This window comes from Gymnoscopelus microlampas (genome assembly GCF_963454915.1).
Source record: "Gymnoscopelus microlampas genome assembly, chromosome: 15".
NCBI lineage: Eukaryota > Metazoa > Chordata > Actinopteri > Myctophiformes > Myctophidae > Gymnoscopelus > Gymnoscopelus microlampas.
This window is the reverse complement of record NC_139952.1, coordinates 32,175,389-32,192,951: the sequence shown is the minus strand read 5'-3', so window position 1 is coordinate 32,192,951 and position 17,563 is coordinate 32,175,389. Positions and strand designations below refer to the sequence as shown.

Genomic DNA, 17,563 nt, shown 5'->3' with positions numbered 1-17,563 from the left:
GGCAGCAGAAATCAATGGGACTGGTGTTTCGGACAGGCGGCTTGGGATGAAATATGCCCAAATATGGTGATGATGCCTGACATCATAGTCCTACAGTATGAGAGACTGACGTCATAAACTGGCCGCCAAGTACTTGTGCCAACTTGCTTGAAATGACAGTCATTTACTGGTGTATTTGATTTCTTGTATACCGTATATCCTATAGTCAAATTGCCTGTATTGACATAGCGGCACCTAAATGCGAACCCAGAGTGTCATGACGGTGCTTGCATAGGATACATTAGCTGTATGAAGAAAAACGGTTGTTCTATTAACAAAATGTGTCATAACAACAATGTTAGTGTATTGGAGATACACTGGAAAAAGCTCTTGTATGCGTTCTGTAGTTACCACTAGCATGAAAATTAAGTAGCCTCCTATACACCGACAGTTCCAATGAGAACAATCACATGACGGCACTTTACTGTTAAGTGGAAGCTGTGACTAATCTGTCTCTGTCTCTCTGATTGTTAGCTGGATGTAACACAGAACGAATAGAAAAGGGAATGAATCCATTATGATAAAAAAGCTAAATACATCATTTATTCATAAATGATTTTATTTCAATAGAAGTGGGACTGAAGTAACAGGTTAGCAGAACAGTAATTTACCAGAAACAACCATGCTTACAATATTTGAAACTATTTAAAAAGTGCTTTAGTGTTAAAACTAAAAAACATCAATCATTACACACAACAACACTGCAATAACATGTAAGTCAACTGAATGTTCCAGTTGAAAGTTTTGACAAACTTCTTTCAACAATCTTCAAAACAAGTGAGCTGGAATGGCTATTTTTGCAGTTTAAAAAAAAATAGGGGTTTTGAGTGTGTGTGTAAACACTGACTCTGATAAACACCCTTTAACCCTTTACTTAGAGAAAAGGTCACCCTGGTGATCTCTGAGTTGTTTTGGCTCCCCCGCCCCGTGCAAATCTTGTTTCCAACTACTCTCCACCAGAGCCCTGACCTGAGGTTGGCCGACCAGCTGCTGCTGGAGGCGCCAAAGACCAGGCGAAAAAACAACTTGCCTACACATCAGAGCTACCCAGTCAATTATTATTTTTAAATCTTTATTATAGACAAATTTCCTGGCCTTCAGCGACTGCTGAGCCTGGCACCCTATGGTCCCATGGTGCTAATGTTTTGTTTGTGTCTTTCATGGTACGCTAATCTCTGTTTACATTGCATTGTTTTTTTTGTTTTGTTTTAACCTGTGCAGCACTTTGGTTGACCTGATCAAGTTAAATGTGCTCTATAATGAGTTGAGTTGAGTTTTGAAATTCCTTGAAATGGGATTTTGGCCAGAATGTCAGTGCTGAGAAATGGAACATCATCTCCTTGGATAAGGTGCTATATAAATGAACCATTGTTGTTTGAATAAATTAATGAAAAAAGGTTTAGGTGACAGGATAGTGGTCCAACCTCTTGATTGCAACGTCTCTGGTTCTGCCTGGAGCCATGTTACATGTCTTTCACTCTCTGCTCTCAGCTTCCGGTCTCTCTACACTCTCCTAAACGTTTACTCTTAAAACCATTACATAAACTAGAGGTTTGGGCTGCTTCGCGGCCCTCACATCTAGACCCGATCAGCTACATCACAGCTACGTTGCACCAGTGATCCAACTGGCCATATATGGAGATGCGCAGTAGGCTGGGGTCCTAGCGGCCAAAACAAAGGTGCTGCGGCAAAAGATGGAAAGCTGCTGTGGCTACAATGTTAAAATGTAGTTTTATATTAACTGTACAATATGTACTTACATAGCCTAGGTATTAGCCAGAACACTGATCAACAGTCTGTGGCAAGTTTGGAGGCAAATCGAGTGATCGTGTGCTGACCAACCCCGGACGTACTTTTGGAGGTCATTTCAATTATAGTAGTAGGATGGGAATAAAGCTCTCCTTAACAGTAAAGTGCCGTCATGTGAGTGTTCTCATTGGTACTGTCGGTGTACAGGAGGCTACTTAATTTTCATAATAGTGGTACTACAGAACGCATACAAGAGCTTTTTCGCATTTTGTTGATAGAAAAAACGTTTTTCTTCATACACTCGCAATTTAACTATAGAATGTACTGTATACAAGAAATCAAATATACCAGTAAATTACTGTCATTTCAAGCAAGTGTGAATGAGCTTAATGAACTCATAATTGCCTGAAATATAATATATATATAATATAAAGAAAAAAAGATGTGTAGATGTGGCTCCCTTTTTTCAATTGAAATATGTATTTTTTTGTTGCGCTAAAGGGATGTAGAATGTGCATGTGTATGTCAAAGCTGAAGACAAATGGTAAATGGTGCAGTTACATTCAGTACATTTCCTTTTACATCCCCCTATTCACATACCGACGGCAGAAACCATGCAAGGCACCAGACTGCTCATCAGGAGCAATTATAGGGGTTCTGTGTCAAACTTCGACAGTTACCTGGGATCAAATCAGAAACCAAGGACCTCACGATTCCCAGGCGACTGCGCTACCTCCCGTGGTTCCTCTTACTTTTCTTGCCAGCACTCTTGTCAGTCGTGCCAACCCCGAGGAGGCTGGCCTTCCTAGCTTCCGCCCCTTCAGATGCATTTCCCTGAGGATCAGAACCAGAAGCAGGTAAACGTAGTTTCTTAAGAAGGTATTGTCTACCAAGTTCTTTCACACTGTCCCTCTTAACAGCCATGGCGAAGTCTAGCCAGGTCCAGGTCTTGTTGCAATACTCCAGATCAGGCAGAACTAGGTCGTTCACTCCCTTGTAACTGACTCTAAGTGGCACTTGAGGGATCTTAATGTAGATGAAAGAATTGTTCATGGCAGCCCGTGCCTTCATCTTATCAAAGTCATCAACAAGATGCTCTGGACGTTTTTGGGACTTGTCCTCATCACAAACTTCCTCAACATTTTTTCCTGGGAAGAAAAATCCCTTCATCCTTTTGTAGAACTTGTATGAGACCTGAATGTTGAGAGGCACCACGTTCACCTCAAAATGTTTATAGACAGAAATTCCCACAGGAGGGTAAATTTCGCTGAAGATTCGCAAAGCAAACTCTTTGTCTGATAGATGAAGACTCTGAGGTACTACCTTATCCATATCATTGGGTGACAGGTTGTTCATTGTGACCCAGCCTAGTTCCAGGAGATGCTCTGCTTTGTCATCAGACTTGCTCAACTTGCTGTACATGAAACTCTTAAGTTCCAGCTCTGCGATGCCAATCTGGCCGTCGTCCTCAGTTAAACACCAGTGAGCCTGGTCAAAGTATATCTCAGTTCTCCTCACCACACTGACATCCTCTGGGTTTTTTGGCAGCTCCAGTTTTAGTTTATGTGCCAGCTGAAGCTGGAAGTCCTTTAAACACCTGATGAGGATGTTGAGTTCTTCACTCTTCTTCTGCATGTTGTTTTTCTCCTCATTGAGCTTGTTCTGCAGCCTCACATTGATCTCTACCAGCTCCTCAGACTGGGCCCTAATGTTGGAGTAAACCTTTTTCTCCAGGAATCTTATCCGGGCAATGTGCTGCCTGACCTCCTCCTGGAGGTGCAAGATGCTGCTGCGCTGCTCCTCATGGTTACTGGAGATGTTCAACTGGAAACGGACACATTGCTCCTTCTCACAGTGCTCCTTGCGTTTGGGTTCGACGGGCAGCAGCAGGTTGTTGAATATATCCAGGATCATAGCATACTGGAATGGGTTAGTGGAGATCTCTAGGTCATGATGGATGAGGGTGATGGTGTCCACAGCCCGGGCCTGTTTTTTGAGCAAGTTCTCCTTCTCATGCTTATTCGGTAGCTCTGGTGGCTTAATCTGCGTGGCCAGCTCTGGGTCAATGTCATGGCTGTAGCTGATGTAGTACATACAGCAGTTACAGCGGGAGATTATACGTTGCAACTGCTGGGCCTCTTTGATCTGGGATGGCTGGTTCCAGTCTGTGGTGGTGTTGACTATTCCTCGCACAGCCTGGCCACTGTCTATCTCCTCTAGCACATGGCCCAGGTTATGCTGCCTGTGCTTTTCTATGTTTTTCACCTCTAACCACCGCTGCCTTTCCTCGTGTTCAGAAGGGTTGGGCTCAATGGTGGCAAAGTACTGCATGTCATTCAGCATGCAAGTCCAGGTGGTCTTCTGCTTGAGAGTGTCGCTGTACCAGGCTGGGTAATGCTCACGCTGAAACAGCTGTGCCTTGGCTGCAGAAGTCAGTACACTGCCTGCCGTCTCTGTGCCACGTAGCATCATCTGACAGTTGACCAACTCAATGAGCCAGTTGCGCTTATAAATGTCGTCAGTCTGAGAGGCTGCGATGCCACACAGCTGGTCGCTCACACAGGGGTCGTCTTCTGAGGATACCACAAACGTATCAGTCTGCTCCTCAATCAGCTTCTGGAGCATTGATGTTCCTTCATTCTGACTTTTCTCTCGCTGGCTGACCGTAGACAGGGTGGGGTTAGTGGGGGCTGTGGTAAGAGAACCCTCTAACCCCTTTGAATATTTGAGCTTCTTGGCTATCCACAGACTGTTCAGAGCCTCTGTGGAGAGGTTCCGCTTCAACACGGCCACATTTCTATAGTTATCAAACAGCCCAATGGCTATGTTCCTATTTGTGGTGGTCCAGGAGGCGCGCAAGTCCACCAAGCACAGCTTGTGTATGTAGGCATTGCTCTCATCGCTAACACTCACCTCTTCCATTTGGTTTCTCTGTCGCTGGTAGCTCAGTAAGGACAGACTGAGCAGGTGAGACTTGTTCACCTGGGCATTCATCTGGTGGTCAGCCATTTCATCCAACGTGGAGGCCATCAGGTGGACAGTTAGCTCTGCTAGTTCGCTAACCATCTGGGTCAATTTCCACTCTGAGATCGGTCTTCTTTTCACAATACAAGCCGGTGAGATAAGTGTCAGTGCTCCTGTGGTGAAGACATGTCCTTTCTTGCACTCCACCTGGATACCATTCTGCTGGGCAGGGGAGGCCTGGTAACACACTTGTAGTTGAGGGAAGGCAGCAGTGAAGGATAACTGCTTAAAATGTTGATTTAACTTCTTCCCAATGGGCGTGAGGTTGTGGAAGAGCTTGCCTCTGCAGATCGGCCAAGAAACACTGGTCCAAGTAGCCAAGAATGTCTGCATCCATTGCAGTGTGCTGCTGTACAGGAGGATCCTGGGCTGATAAGGCTCTGTACCAGAGTGTTGGTTAAAGTCCATGGAGATGTCAAGGTTGAGGTTCTCAGAGCGGAAGGCTCTGTAGGAGTCATGACAGTTTCCTGAGGTCATATATGTAACATTCTCTGCACAGCAGAGCATTACAGCATGATGGTCATGGGGGTTACCTTGGCAGAGCCACAGCAGGTTGAGGGTAATGTGTAGATTGGGCAGGTGTAGGAAACAGATGTCATCATACTTTGAGGCTGTCCTGACATTAATATCCATGTCCCCTTTGAAAGTAAACTGCCCAGGGTTCCAGTTAAAGTTAAACTCATTACATTCCCAGTGCATATTTTCAGTTGTATTGTATGGGTCCTTTGTAGCCAGCTGGTGAAGGTTGAAATGATCAATATCCATTACCCATTGTCCATGCAGCCGAAAACGTATTTTGTCCCACCAAGCCAGGGGGGGTGAAGGATCCTTTGAGGGTTTTGTCAGTATCTGAAGTAACTGGCCCATCAGAGCACAAGCAGGGTGCCAACATGGTCCCCAAACAATAGTGTACAGTGATATGTTAGATTTGAAGTCGTGGTAGAACTTGAGTGGCAGCAAATTTCTGTTGACTGTCACATCTCCCCACGGTGAGCCAAGAGGCAAAACGTCTTTGCAATAAGTCTGTCCATGTCCATCCTGCTGTGCGCCAATGAGACGTCCTGACAGCTCCCAATCTCGGATCTCAAACAGGTTGCGTGGGTAGTCCCGAATTGTCACCATGAAGGCACCGAGTTTAAGCTTGACAACACGACACCACTGGACCACCAAAGGGAGTCCCTCTCTGGGGAAGGGACTGATCCCATCAATGTCCCTCAGCTGATGCCTTACTTTTTCTGGCCCGTGTAGTGAGTCGTCGGCCAGGACCACCAGCTCCAGTTCTGACACCCTCCAGTCTAGGAGGGACTTCCTCATGGACGTGTTTGCATACAGAAGACGTGAGCGTTTAATGTACACCTCAATCTTCTCCTTGTCCAGCAACGTGTACACCTCTTTGATTGTACTGGCTGGCAGCAGTTGCCCGTGCTGCTTGCGCATCTCCTTGTCCAGCAGCTGCTGCCGCTTGGTGATCTCTGTGCTCTCATCTTTCATGAGCTCATAATTGTCGTGCAGCTTGGTTTCGAAAATGTTGTCCAGGAAGACAAAGGAGAACTGGCTGATTTTGAAAACGAGATCAGGTGGCAGTCTTTGGTTGATGGTGGATGGGTTTGTTGAGCTGTGCATGGTCTTAAGCCACTTCTGCATACTGATGGCCTTGTCGAACGTGTCAGAGAAGTTGTACTTGTAAGGGATCTCCACAGCCAGGCTTGGGCAGGTGAAGACCCAAACGCGGTTCTGCGGGGTGGTGAGTAAAGGGAAGGGGTCTCTGTGCAGCTGCATGTCTGCTGGTGGCTCCTGGTGCGTCTGGACATCGAGCTCTTTGAAAGAGAATAAGTCATTGCCATCAAAGTTGAGGTACAGGTGAGATGAGTGCATGTGGACGGACTTGGCATCCATTGAGAGGGAGAGGGCTTGCGTGTGCAGGATGATGTAGTGCAACTCACTCAGGTGGGCCCTCAGGTGTGTGTGACCGAGATAGACACACACACACAGGTCCCTGCCTTGGCCTGATGACCTTTCATTGCATGTCAGTTTGACTGGATCTTCCGCACCCTTTTCTTCACAAAGCATAGTCCACCAAGCACACACTTCGGTCACATGCTGGTATAACAACATATGGTCAGATGGTGTCCATTCCACACTGAGCTCCTCCTCCTCACATTGAGCTTCTAAAGTCCAGTCGGTAGAGTTATGATCGAAGGCTATGGCGGTAAGTTGGAGAACAGGTTTTGAGGTTTGCAAGGCCGGGTAACAAGTCTCCATGTTTTCTGTGAGTATCTTCAGTAGAGACAAACTAACACCCTGTAGGGATACGCTGGAACTCTTCCCAGTACACTGGACCCTACACGTGTCAACCCGCAAAGACAGAGCACCTGCCAGATTAGAATATGTGAACACATTGACATCATCCAGACAACACTTCAGTTTGAAAAGCAAGGGTAGGTGGACAGAGGATGGAGTGTGGTTAGTCTCATCACTAAGCAGAGACACAGAGACTACATGGGATTGTTCTGGACTCTTGTCACTTGGCAGCCTGAAGAGGGACAGCAGGCGAGACAGGCACAGCGTGTAGGTCTCTGAGAGCTCCACTTGGAATCCCTTCAAATTGAGCTGCACGCTTAGAGTTGGAGCATGGCTGCCAGACTCCATGTGGGGTCTGTTGAAACTTCCTTGAAGACTGAGGGAGTCTAGGATAAGTGCTTCTCCCCATATATGTTTCCCGGGTGGGTGAGGGGCCTGTTGAATATGGGAACCTTGGCCCACCGCCCACCGGAAGTGGTCCATGGAGATATCCTTAATTTTAATATCATCAAGCAGATGCTGCAGTTCTGCACTGGCTGATATGAAGCCCAGGGAAAATGGTGTGGTGTCTGCCAGCTCAACGGAAACACTGACGTTGGACACAGAGGACCTGATCATCACAGGGGCATGTAGGTGAGGGAAGCAACCTTTTCTGTGCACTGCTGTCCTGTGAATGAGCTCTTCCCATGGAAGTAGGTCCAACCAACCAGAGAAGTCCTGGTGACGGTAGTGGATTATGCAGGTGTTGATTGTGACTGACCCTGAGATATCTATTGATTTTACCTGCAGGTCAATCCTGAGGGTGTTCAGGCAAAATATTCTTTGTCTACTTTGAGAGAGATGTCCATTTTCTAAAAGGAGCTCCGTGCTACTAGCAGCACAGAGAAAAAGAAGCTGCTCGCTCTCACACCCATAGGCCAACTTCAGAGACTTCAGTGTCCAATTTAGGTATCTTTCTTGGCTGTGTATTGACAGAGTTATATTGGTGTTCTCAAATTCCACATCGACCTTCTGAGGAATCAGCTGATGGATGAACTCAAAGCTTTCACCAACAGATGAATTGTGTATGCTCTTTGAGGATGGTGGGGGTAACAGAACCTCACTTGGGAAGACGCCCTCATGCAACTCTGCTTTAAGAGTTTTCACACATAGGGACAGACATCCTGGCCTCAGTTCTGGCAAGCTCACATCTCCAGAAAGCAGCAGGCCCAGGGACACTTCAGCAAGACATATGTCTGATACATTGCTTTTAACCACTTCACTGCTTAGCTGCCCCACAGAAAGGTCCCATGCCAACCTTTTACTCCGGTGGTCAAGTAACATAGAAATTCCTTTGATAGTAATGTGCCACCGAGATTTTGCCAGGGTGAAGTTCAGCAGTGTCACATATATAGAGTCAATGTGAATTGACAGCAGCTTTGAAAGAAACAGTAGGGTTTTGGGAACTTCTCCTGACTCACTCTTCTTCACAAGAGGTCTAAGTGGCACCTGCACATCAAATCTCACCCTGGTTATGCCAACACAGAATACCAGGTACCTTGGCAAGTCTTTGTTCAAAAGTTTACTTGAAATCCAAATTCTGTCAATCTCCAGTGTGTGCTGGGCATGAAACTGGATCCTAATTCCCTGGATCTCAGTCAAAGTCCAAGTCCCTACTGATTTGATCTTCACTTCAGCATTTAATGCATTCTGGAACCATGATACGATTACAAAATAACATATATACCACCTGATAAAGACAGGGATTAGGATTAGCAGCACAAATGTGAAAAAGAAAATCAGCAAGAGAGACATTCTGTCCCAAACTATTGACACCAAAGTCACGGCTCATGGGTCACAAACCAAAAGGGAAATCCAGTTTAGCTGTTTTTATTTTGTATGTCTTTGATTGTGTCACCCTCCTTATTATTACGGTGGCTTTCGAAAAGCACCCACAGTAGTTATTTTTATGTCTCACTCTCTTTGTCTATCTCTCTGTCCGTCTATCATTGCCTTCATCTTTGAAATCTCTCTATAATTCACTGTCATTCACTGTATCTCTTAGTCTGCCTATCCCTCTGCATCAACTCACTTATATTGGTTTAGCAGAGCTCTGGTCAGATGTCACACAACGACGTCACACAACAACAACCATACGCTATTGAACATTGCACATTGCATACATTACATTATCTGCACACGTTTCCATATTAAATGGCACTGGATAAAATGAAGTCCGATGCCGCATTCCAGAGCATTTCTAATGCAGATGGCAGACCGTTAATGGTACGTGGCTGCCAGTGGTTCTGTACCGACCTGGAGGATTTATATGCTGTCTTTTCCATTGAAACAAAAGTACTTGGATTCATTAATCCAACCTTAAGTGGGCCAGAGAAATGTGTGTTCTGCTGCATATGAGACCTCCACATATTCTCGATGCACGGTAGGTCTTTCAATACCTGTGTACTGACACTGTGATGTTATGTCATTGAGTTAATGGAAGCATAGTCAGTTTGTCAAGATGACTTGGGCCTCCATGTGGATTTTGGACTTAAATGGTGCATTTACATTTGCCTTTACATTCCCCCATTCACATACCGACGGCGGAAACCATGCAAGGCACCACACTGCTCATCAGGAGCAGTTATAGGGGTTCTCTGTCAAACTTCGACAGTTACCTGGGAATCGAACCAGGAACCAAGGACCTAAGGATTCCCGAGCGACTGCGCTACCTCTTCCTCTTCTTGCTAGAAGATCCCGAGGGATTTGGCCTTCTTAGCTTCCGCCCCTTCAGATGCATTTCCCTGAGGATTAGAACTAGAAGCAGGTAAACATAGTGCAAAGAACTGTCTATCAAGTTCTTTCTCATAGTCCCTCTTCACAGCCTTGGCGAAGTCTAGCCAGGTCCAGATCTTGTTGCGATACACCAGATCAGGCAGAACTAGGTTTAAGTCGTTTATTCCATTGTAATTGACACTAAGTGGCACTTTAGGGATCGTAATGTAGATGAAGGAATTGTTCATGGCAGCCCGTGCCTTCATCTTATCAAAGTCATCAACAAGATGCTCTGGACGTTTTTGGGACTTGTCCTCATCACAAACTTCCTCAACATTTTTTCCTGGGAAGAAAAATCCCTTCATCCTTTTGTAGAACTTGTATGAGACCTGAATGTTGAGAGGCACCACGTTCACCTCAAAATGTTTATAGACAGAAATTCCCACAGGAGGGTAAATTTCGCTGAAGATTCGCAAAGCAAACTCTTTGTCTGATAGATGAAGACTCTGAGGTACTACCTTATCCATATCATTGGGTGACAGGTTGTTCATTGTGACCCAGCCTAGTTCCAGGAGATGCTCTGCTTTGTCATCAGACTTGCTCAACTTGCTGTACATGAAACTCTTAAGTTCCAGCTCTGCGATGCCAATCTGGCCGTCGTCCTCAGTTAAACACCAGTGAGCCTGGTCAAAGTATATCTCAGTTCTCCTCACCACACTGACATCCTCTGGGTTTTTTGGCAGCTCCAGTTTTAGTTTATGTGCCAGCTGAAGCTGGAAGTCCTTTAAACACCTGATGAGGATGTTGAGTTCTTCACTCTTCTTCTGCATGTTGTTTTTCTCCTCATTGAGCTCGTTCTGCAGCCTCACATTGATCTCTACCAGCTCCTCAGACTGGGCCCTAATGTTGGAGTAAACCTTTTTCTCCAGGAATCTTATCCGGGCAATGTGCTGCCTGACCTCCTCCTGGAGGTGCAAGATGCTGCTGCGCTGTTCCTCATGGTTACTGGAGATGTTCAACTGGAAACGGACACATTGCTCCTTCTCATTTAGCTCCTTGCGTTTGGGTTCGACGGGCAGCAGCAGGTTGTTGAATATATCCAGGATCATATTATACTGGAATGGGTTAGTGGAGATCTCTAGGTCATGATGGAAGAGGGTGATGGTGTCCACAGCCGGGCCCTGTTTTTTGAGCAAGTTCTCCTTCTCATGCTTATTCGGTAGCTCTGGTGGCTTAATCTGCATGGCCAGCTCTGGGTCAATGTCATGGCTGTAGCTGATGTAGTACATACGGCAGTGACAGGGGGAGATTATTCGTTGCAACTGCTGGGCCTCTTTGATCTGGTTCCAGTCTGTGGTGGTGTTGACTATTCCTCGCACAGCCTGGTCAGTGCCACTGTCCATCTCCTCTAGCACAGAGACCAGGTTATCCTGCGTGTGCTTCTCTATGTTTTTCACCTCTATCCACAGCTGCCTTTCCTCATGTTCAGAAGGATTGGACTTCATGGTGGCAAAGTACTGCATGTCATTCAGCCTGCCAGTCCAGGTGGTCTTCTGCTTGAGAGTGTCGCTGTACCAAGCTGGGTGATGTTCATGCTGAAACAGCTGTGCCTTGGCTGCAGAAGTCAGTACACTGCCTGCCGTCTCTGTGCCACGTAGCATCATCTGACAGTTGACCAACTCAATGAGCCAGTTGCGCTTATAAATGTCGTCAGTCTGAGAGGCTGCGATGCCACACAGCTGGTCGCTCACACAAGGGTCTTCTTCTGAGGATACCCCCTCTAACCCCTTGGAACATTTGAAATTCTTGGCTTGCAACTGAGTGTCTATCCACAGACTGTTCAGAGCTTCTGTGGAGAGGTTCCGCTTCAACACAGCCGCATTTCTATAGCTATCAAACAGCCCAATGGCTATGTTCCTATTTGTGGTGGTGCAGGAGGCGCGCAAGTCCACCAAGCACAGCTTGTGTATGTAGGCATTGCTCTCATCGCTAACACTTACCTCTTCCATTTGGTTTCTCTGTCGCTGGTAGCTCAGTGAGGACAGACTGAGCAGGTGAGACTTGTTCACCTGGGCATTCATCTGGTGGGCAGCCATTTCATCCAAAGTGGAGGCCATCAGGTGGACAGTTAGCTCTGTTAGTTTGCTAACCATCTGGGTCAATTCCCACTCTGAGATCGGTCTTCTTTTCACAATACTAGCAGGTGAGATAAGTGTCAGTGCTCCTGTGGTGAAGACATGTCCTTTCTTGCACTCCGCCTGGATACCATTCTGCTGGGCAGGGGAGGCCTGGTAACACACTTGTAGTTGAGGGAAGGCAGCAGTGAAGGATAACTGCTTGAAATGTTGATTTAACTTCTTCCCAATGGCCGTGAGGTTGTGGAAGAGCTTGCCTCTGCAGATCGGCCAAGAAACACTGGTCCAAGTGGCCAAGAATGTCTGCATCCATTGCAGTGTGCTGCTGTACAGCAGGATCCTGGGCTGATAAGGCTCTGTACCAGAGTGTTGGTTAAGTTCCATGGAGATGTCAAGGTTGAGGTTCTCAGAGCGGAAGGCTCTGTAGGAGTCATGACAGTTTCCTGAGGTCTTATATGTAACACTCTCTGCACAGCAGAGCATTACAGCATGATGGTCATGGGGGTTACCTTGGCAGAGCCACAGCAGGTTGAGGGTAATGTGTAGATTGGGCAGGTGTAGGAAAAAGATGTCATCATACTTTGAGGCTGTCCTGACATTAATATCCATGTCCCCTTTGAAAGTAAACTGCCCAGGGTTCCAGACAAAGTTTAACTTATTACATTCCCAGTGCATATTTTCAGTTGTATTGTATGGGTCCTTTGTAGCCAGCTGGTGAAGGTTGAAATGATCAATATCCATTACCCATTGTCCATGCAGCCGAAAACGTATTTTGTCCCACCAAGCCAGGGGAGGTGAAGGATCCTTTGGGGGTTTTGTCAGTATCTGAAGCAACTGGCCCATCAGAGCACAAGCAGGGTGCCAACATGGTCCCCACACAATAGTGTACAGTGATATGTTAGATTTGAAGTCGTGGTAGAACTTGAGTGGCAGCAAATTTCTGTTGACTGTCACGTCTCCCCACGGTGAGCCAAGCGGCAAAACGTCTTTGCAATAAGTCTGTCCGTGTCCATCCTGCTGTGCGCCAATGAGACGTCCTGACAGCTCCCAATCTCGGATCTCAAACAGGTTGCGTGGGTAGTCCCGAATTGCCACCATGAAGGCACCGAGTTTAAGCTTGACAACACGACACCACTGGACCACCAAAGGGAGTCCTTCTCTGGGGAAGGGACTGATCCCATCGATATCCCTCAGCTGATGCCTCACTTTTTCTGGCCCATGTAGTGAGTCGTCGGCCAGGACCACCAGCTCCAGATCTGACACCCTCCAGTCTAAGAGGGACTTCCTCATGGGCGTGTTAGCATAGAGAAGGCGTGAGCGCTTAATGTAGACCTCCATTTTCTCCTTGTCCAGCAACGTGTACACCTCTTTGATTGTACTGGCAGGCAGCAGTTGCCCGTGCTGCTTGCGCATCTCCTTGTCCAGCAGCTGCTGCTGCTTGGTGATCTCTGTGCTCTCATCTTTCATGAGCTCGTAGTTGTCGTGCAGCTTGGTTTCGAAAACGTTGTCCAGGAAGACAAAGGAGAACTGGCTGATTTTGAAAACGAGATCAGGTGGCAGTCTTTGGGTGATGCTGGATGTGTTTGTTGAGCTGTGCATGGTCTTAAGCCACTTCTGCATACTGATGGCCTTGTCGAACGTGTCAGAGAGATTGTACTTGTACGGGAACTCCACAGCCAGGCTTGGGCAGGTGAAGACCCAGACGGGGTTCTGCGGGGTGATAAGGTAAGGGAAGGGGTCTCTGTGCAGCTGCATATCTGCTGGTGGCTCCTGGTGCGTCTGGACGTCGAGCTCTTTGAAGGAGAATATGTCATTGCCATCAAAGTTGAGGTGCAGATGAGATGAGTGCATGTGGACGGACTTGGCATCCATTGAGAGGGAGAAGGCTTGCGTGTGCAGGATGATGTAGTGCAACTCACTCAGGTGGGCCCTCAGGTGTGTGTGACCGAGATAGACACATACACACATGTCCCTGCCCTGGCCTGATGATCTTTCAACGCCTGTCAGTTTGACTGGATCGTCCGGACCCTTTTCTTCACAAAGGATGGTCGACCAGGCACACGCTTCAGTCACATGCTGGTACAACAACATATGGTCAGATGGTGTCCATTCCACACTGAGCTCCTCCTCCTCACATTGAACTTCTAAAGTCCAGTCGGTAGAGTTATGATCAAAGGCTATGGCAGTAAGTTGGAGAACAGGTTTTGAGGTTTGTGAGGCAGAGTAACAAGTGTCCATATTTTTCCTGAGTGTCTTCAGTAGAGACAAACTAACACCTTGTAGAGATACGCTGGAACTCTTCCCAGTACACTGGACCCTACAGGTGTCAACCCGCAAAGACACAGCACCTGCCAGATTAGAATATGTGAACACATTGACATCATCCAGACAACACTTCAGTTTGAAAAGCAAGGGTAGGTGGACAGAGGATGGAGTGTGGTTAGTCTCATCACTAAGCAGAGACACAGAGACTACATGGGATTGTTCTGGACTCTTGTCACTGGGCAGCCTGAAGAGGGACAGCAGGCGAGACAGGCACAGCGTGTAGGTCTCTGAGAGCTCCACTTGGAATCCCTTCAAATTGAGCTGCACGCTTAGACTTGGAGCATGGCTGCCAGACTCCATGTGGGGTCTGTTGAAACTTCCCTGAAGACTGAGGGAGTCTAGGATAAGTGCTTCTCCCCATATATGTTTCCCGGGTGGGTGAGGGGCCTGTTGAATATGGAAACCTTGGCCCACCGTCCACCGGAAGTGGTCCATGGAGATGTCCTTAATTTTAATATCATCAAGCAGATGTTGCAGTTCTGCACTGGCTGATATGAAGCCCAGGGAAAATGGTATGGTGTCTGCCAGCTCAACTGAAACACTGACATTGGACACAGAGGACCTGAACATCACAGGGGCATGTAGGTGAGGGAAGCAACCTTTTCTGTGCACTGCTGTCCTGTGAATGAGCTCTTCCCATGGAAGTAGGTCCAACCAACCAGAGAAGTCCTGGTGACGGTAGTGGATTATGCAGGTGTTGACTGTGACTGACCCTGAGATATCTATTGATTTTACCTGCAGATCAGTCCTGAGGGTGTTCAGGCAAAATATTCTTTGTCTACTTTGAGAGAGAAGTCCGTTTTCTAAAAGGAGCTCCATGCTACTAGCAGCACAGAGAAAAAGAAGCTGCTCGCTCTCACGCCCATAGGCCAACTTCAGAGACTTCAGTGTCCAATTTAGGTATCTTTCTTGGCTGTGCATTGAGTGCAGAGTTATATTGGTGTTCTCAAATTCCACATCGACCTTCTGGGGAATCAGCTGATGGATGAACTCAAAGCTTTCACCAGCAGATGCATTGTGTATGCTCTTTGAGGATGGTGGGGGTAACAAAATCTCACTGAGCAAGAGGCCCTCATGCAACTCTGCTTTAAGAGTTTTCACACATAGGGACAGACATCCTGGCTTCATTTCTGGCAAGCTCACATCTCCAGAAAGCAGCAGGCCCAGGGACACTTCAGCAAAACATATGTCTGATACATTGCTTTTAACCACTTCACTGCTTAGCTGCCCCACAGAAAGGTCCCATGCCAACCGTTTACTCCGGTGGTCAAGTAACATAGAAATTCCTTTGATAGTAATTTCAAGAGATTTTGACAGGGTGAGGTTCAGCAGCACCACATTGATAGAGTCAATGTGAATTGACAGCAGCTTTGAAAGAAACAGTAGGGTTTTGGGAACTTCTCCTGACTCACTCTTCTTCACAAGAGGTCTAAGTGGCACCTGCACATCAAACCTCACCCTGGTTTTGCCAACACAGAATACCAGGTACCGTGGCAAGTCTTTGTTTAAAAGTTTACTTGAAATCCAAATTCTGTCAATCACCAGTGTGTGCTGGGCATGAAACTGGATCCTAATTCCCCGGATCTCAGTCAAAGTCCAAGTCCCTAGTGATTTGATCTTCACTTCAGCATTTAATGCATTCTGGAACCATGATACGATTACAAAATAACATATATACCACCTGATAAAGACAGGGATTAGGATTAGCAGCCCAACTGTGAAAAAGAAAATCAGCAACAGAGACATTCCGTCCCAAACTATTGACACCAAAGTCACGGCTCATGGGTCACAAACCAAAAGGGAAATCCAGTTTTGCTGTTTTTCTTTTGTATGTCTTTGACAGTGTCACCCTCCTTTTTATTAAGGTGGTCTTCTAAAAGCACCCACTGTACAGTTCGTTTTATGTCTCACTCTCTTTGTCTATCTCTCTGTCCATCTATCTTTATCCTGATCATTATTGATGAAGATCCTTGTCCCCCTGTTCCTCTGCATCAACTCACTTATATTGGTTTAGCAGAGCTCTGGTCTGACGTCACACAACAACACAAACCATACGCTATTGTACATTGGAGATACTTATCTGCACATGTTTCCATATTAAATGGCACTGGATGCAATGAATTCCGATGCCGCGTTCCAGAACAGTTGTGCTGTTCTCTTTTCCATTGAAACAAACTTGGATTCATTAATCCAACCTTAAGTGGGCCAGAGAAATGTGCATGCACAATGTAAAATACGTATGTGTGTGTGTGTGTGTGTGTGTGTGTGTGTGTGTGTGTGTGTGTGTGTGTGTGTGTGTGTTCTGCAGATGAGACCTCCACATATTCTGGATGTACTGTAGGTCTTTCAATACCTGTGTACTGACACTGTGATGTTATATCATTGAGTTTTGTTATGTCATTGAGTTAATGGAATTGAGTTAATGGAAGCATAGTCAGTTTGTCAAGATGACTTGGGCTTCCATGTGGATTTTGGACTTCATGGATCATCTTGGACTATGACGTATGACTCCTTTGGACAATTCAGCCCTTTCAGGCCGCCATTGATTATTATATTGATTATTATAACATGTAAGCGTTAGGTACTTCCTTGCCCTACTGGCAATATTAGAAAGCAACCAAGTACATTTATTCAAGTACAATTTTTACGTACTTTTATTTTACTTTAGTATTCACACTTGTATTGAGTATTTATTTTTGATACTTTATACTTAAACTTCACTACATGTCAGAGGCAGTATTGGGGTACCATTGTTGTAGCACACCCCAATTCTGTGTCCCAACTTGCAGATGGTTTGGTGCTTTTCTGCTTGGTGTGTGTCGATCAGAAATCCTCTCTGTAAATGGCATGTCCACAGCTAGTAAGACTTACCGGTAATTTAGTAATTTAGTCAATATGTTTGCAGTGGCTACACGGCTCAAATTACTATACCACCAAGTTCTATCCAATATCATGAGGTTTATTGTAGTATATAATGTAGTAGTATTATAGTGTTATTTTTTCTGTATTATTGTGTTGATATTTGAACTATTTGGTGCTACTATTGTACTATATATAACTATGAATTGAATACCAAGGACCTCAATGGAAACAAGACCGCAAGGCCTTTTTTGGACAGACCTTTTAGTCAAAAATGTTATTAACTGTACTTGTGCTGTTTTTACATTATGTCTAATAAAATATTCAAACCGCGCCCCTGCCGGTCACTGAATTCGATAGGGCACCCATTGCTGTGT

General features: G+C 46.0%; 2 protein-coding genes across 2 annotated transcripts; both read right to left on the bottom strand.

Moving 5' to 3' along the window:
* Positions 1-2,517: 2,517 nt before the first annotated feature.
* Positions 2,518-9,521, bottom strand: LOC311061737 (bridge-like lipid transfer protein family member 2; the record flags this gene model as incomplete). Its single annotated transcript, XM_084080426.1, has 2 exons — positions 2,518-8,802; positions 9,471-9,521. The coding sequence occupies 2 exons, from the start codon at positions 9,519-9,521 to the stop codon at positions 2,518-2,520; spliced, it is 6,336 nt and encodes a 2,111-aa protein (XP_083936552.1).
* Positions 9,522-9,839: 318 nt separating this feature from the next.
* LOC311061736 (bridge-like lipid transfer protein family member 2) lies at positions 9,840-17,555 on the bottom strand (the record flags this gene model as incomplete). Its single annotated transcript, XM_084080425.1, has 2 exons — positions 9,840-15,968; positions 17,517-17,555. 2 exons carry the CDS (start codon positions 17,553-17,555, stop codon positions 9,840-9,842), a joined length of 6,168 nt encoding a protein of 2,055 aa, XP_083936551.1.
* Positions 17,556-17,563: the final 8 nt, after the last annotated feature.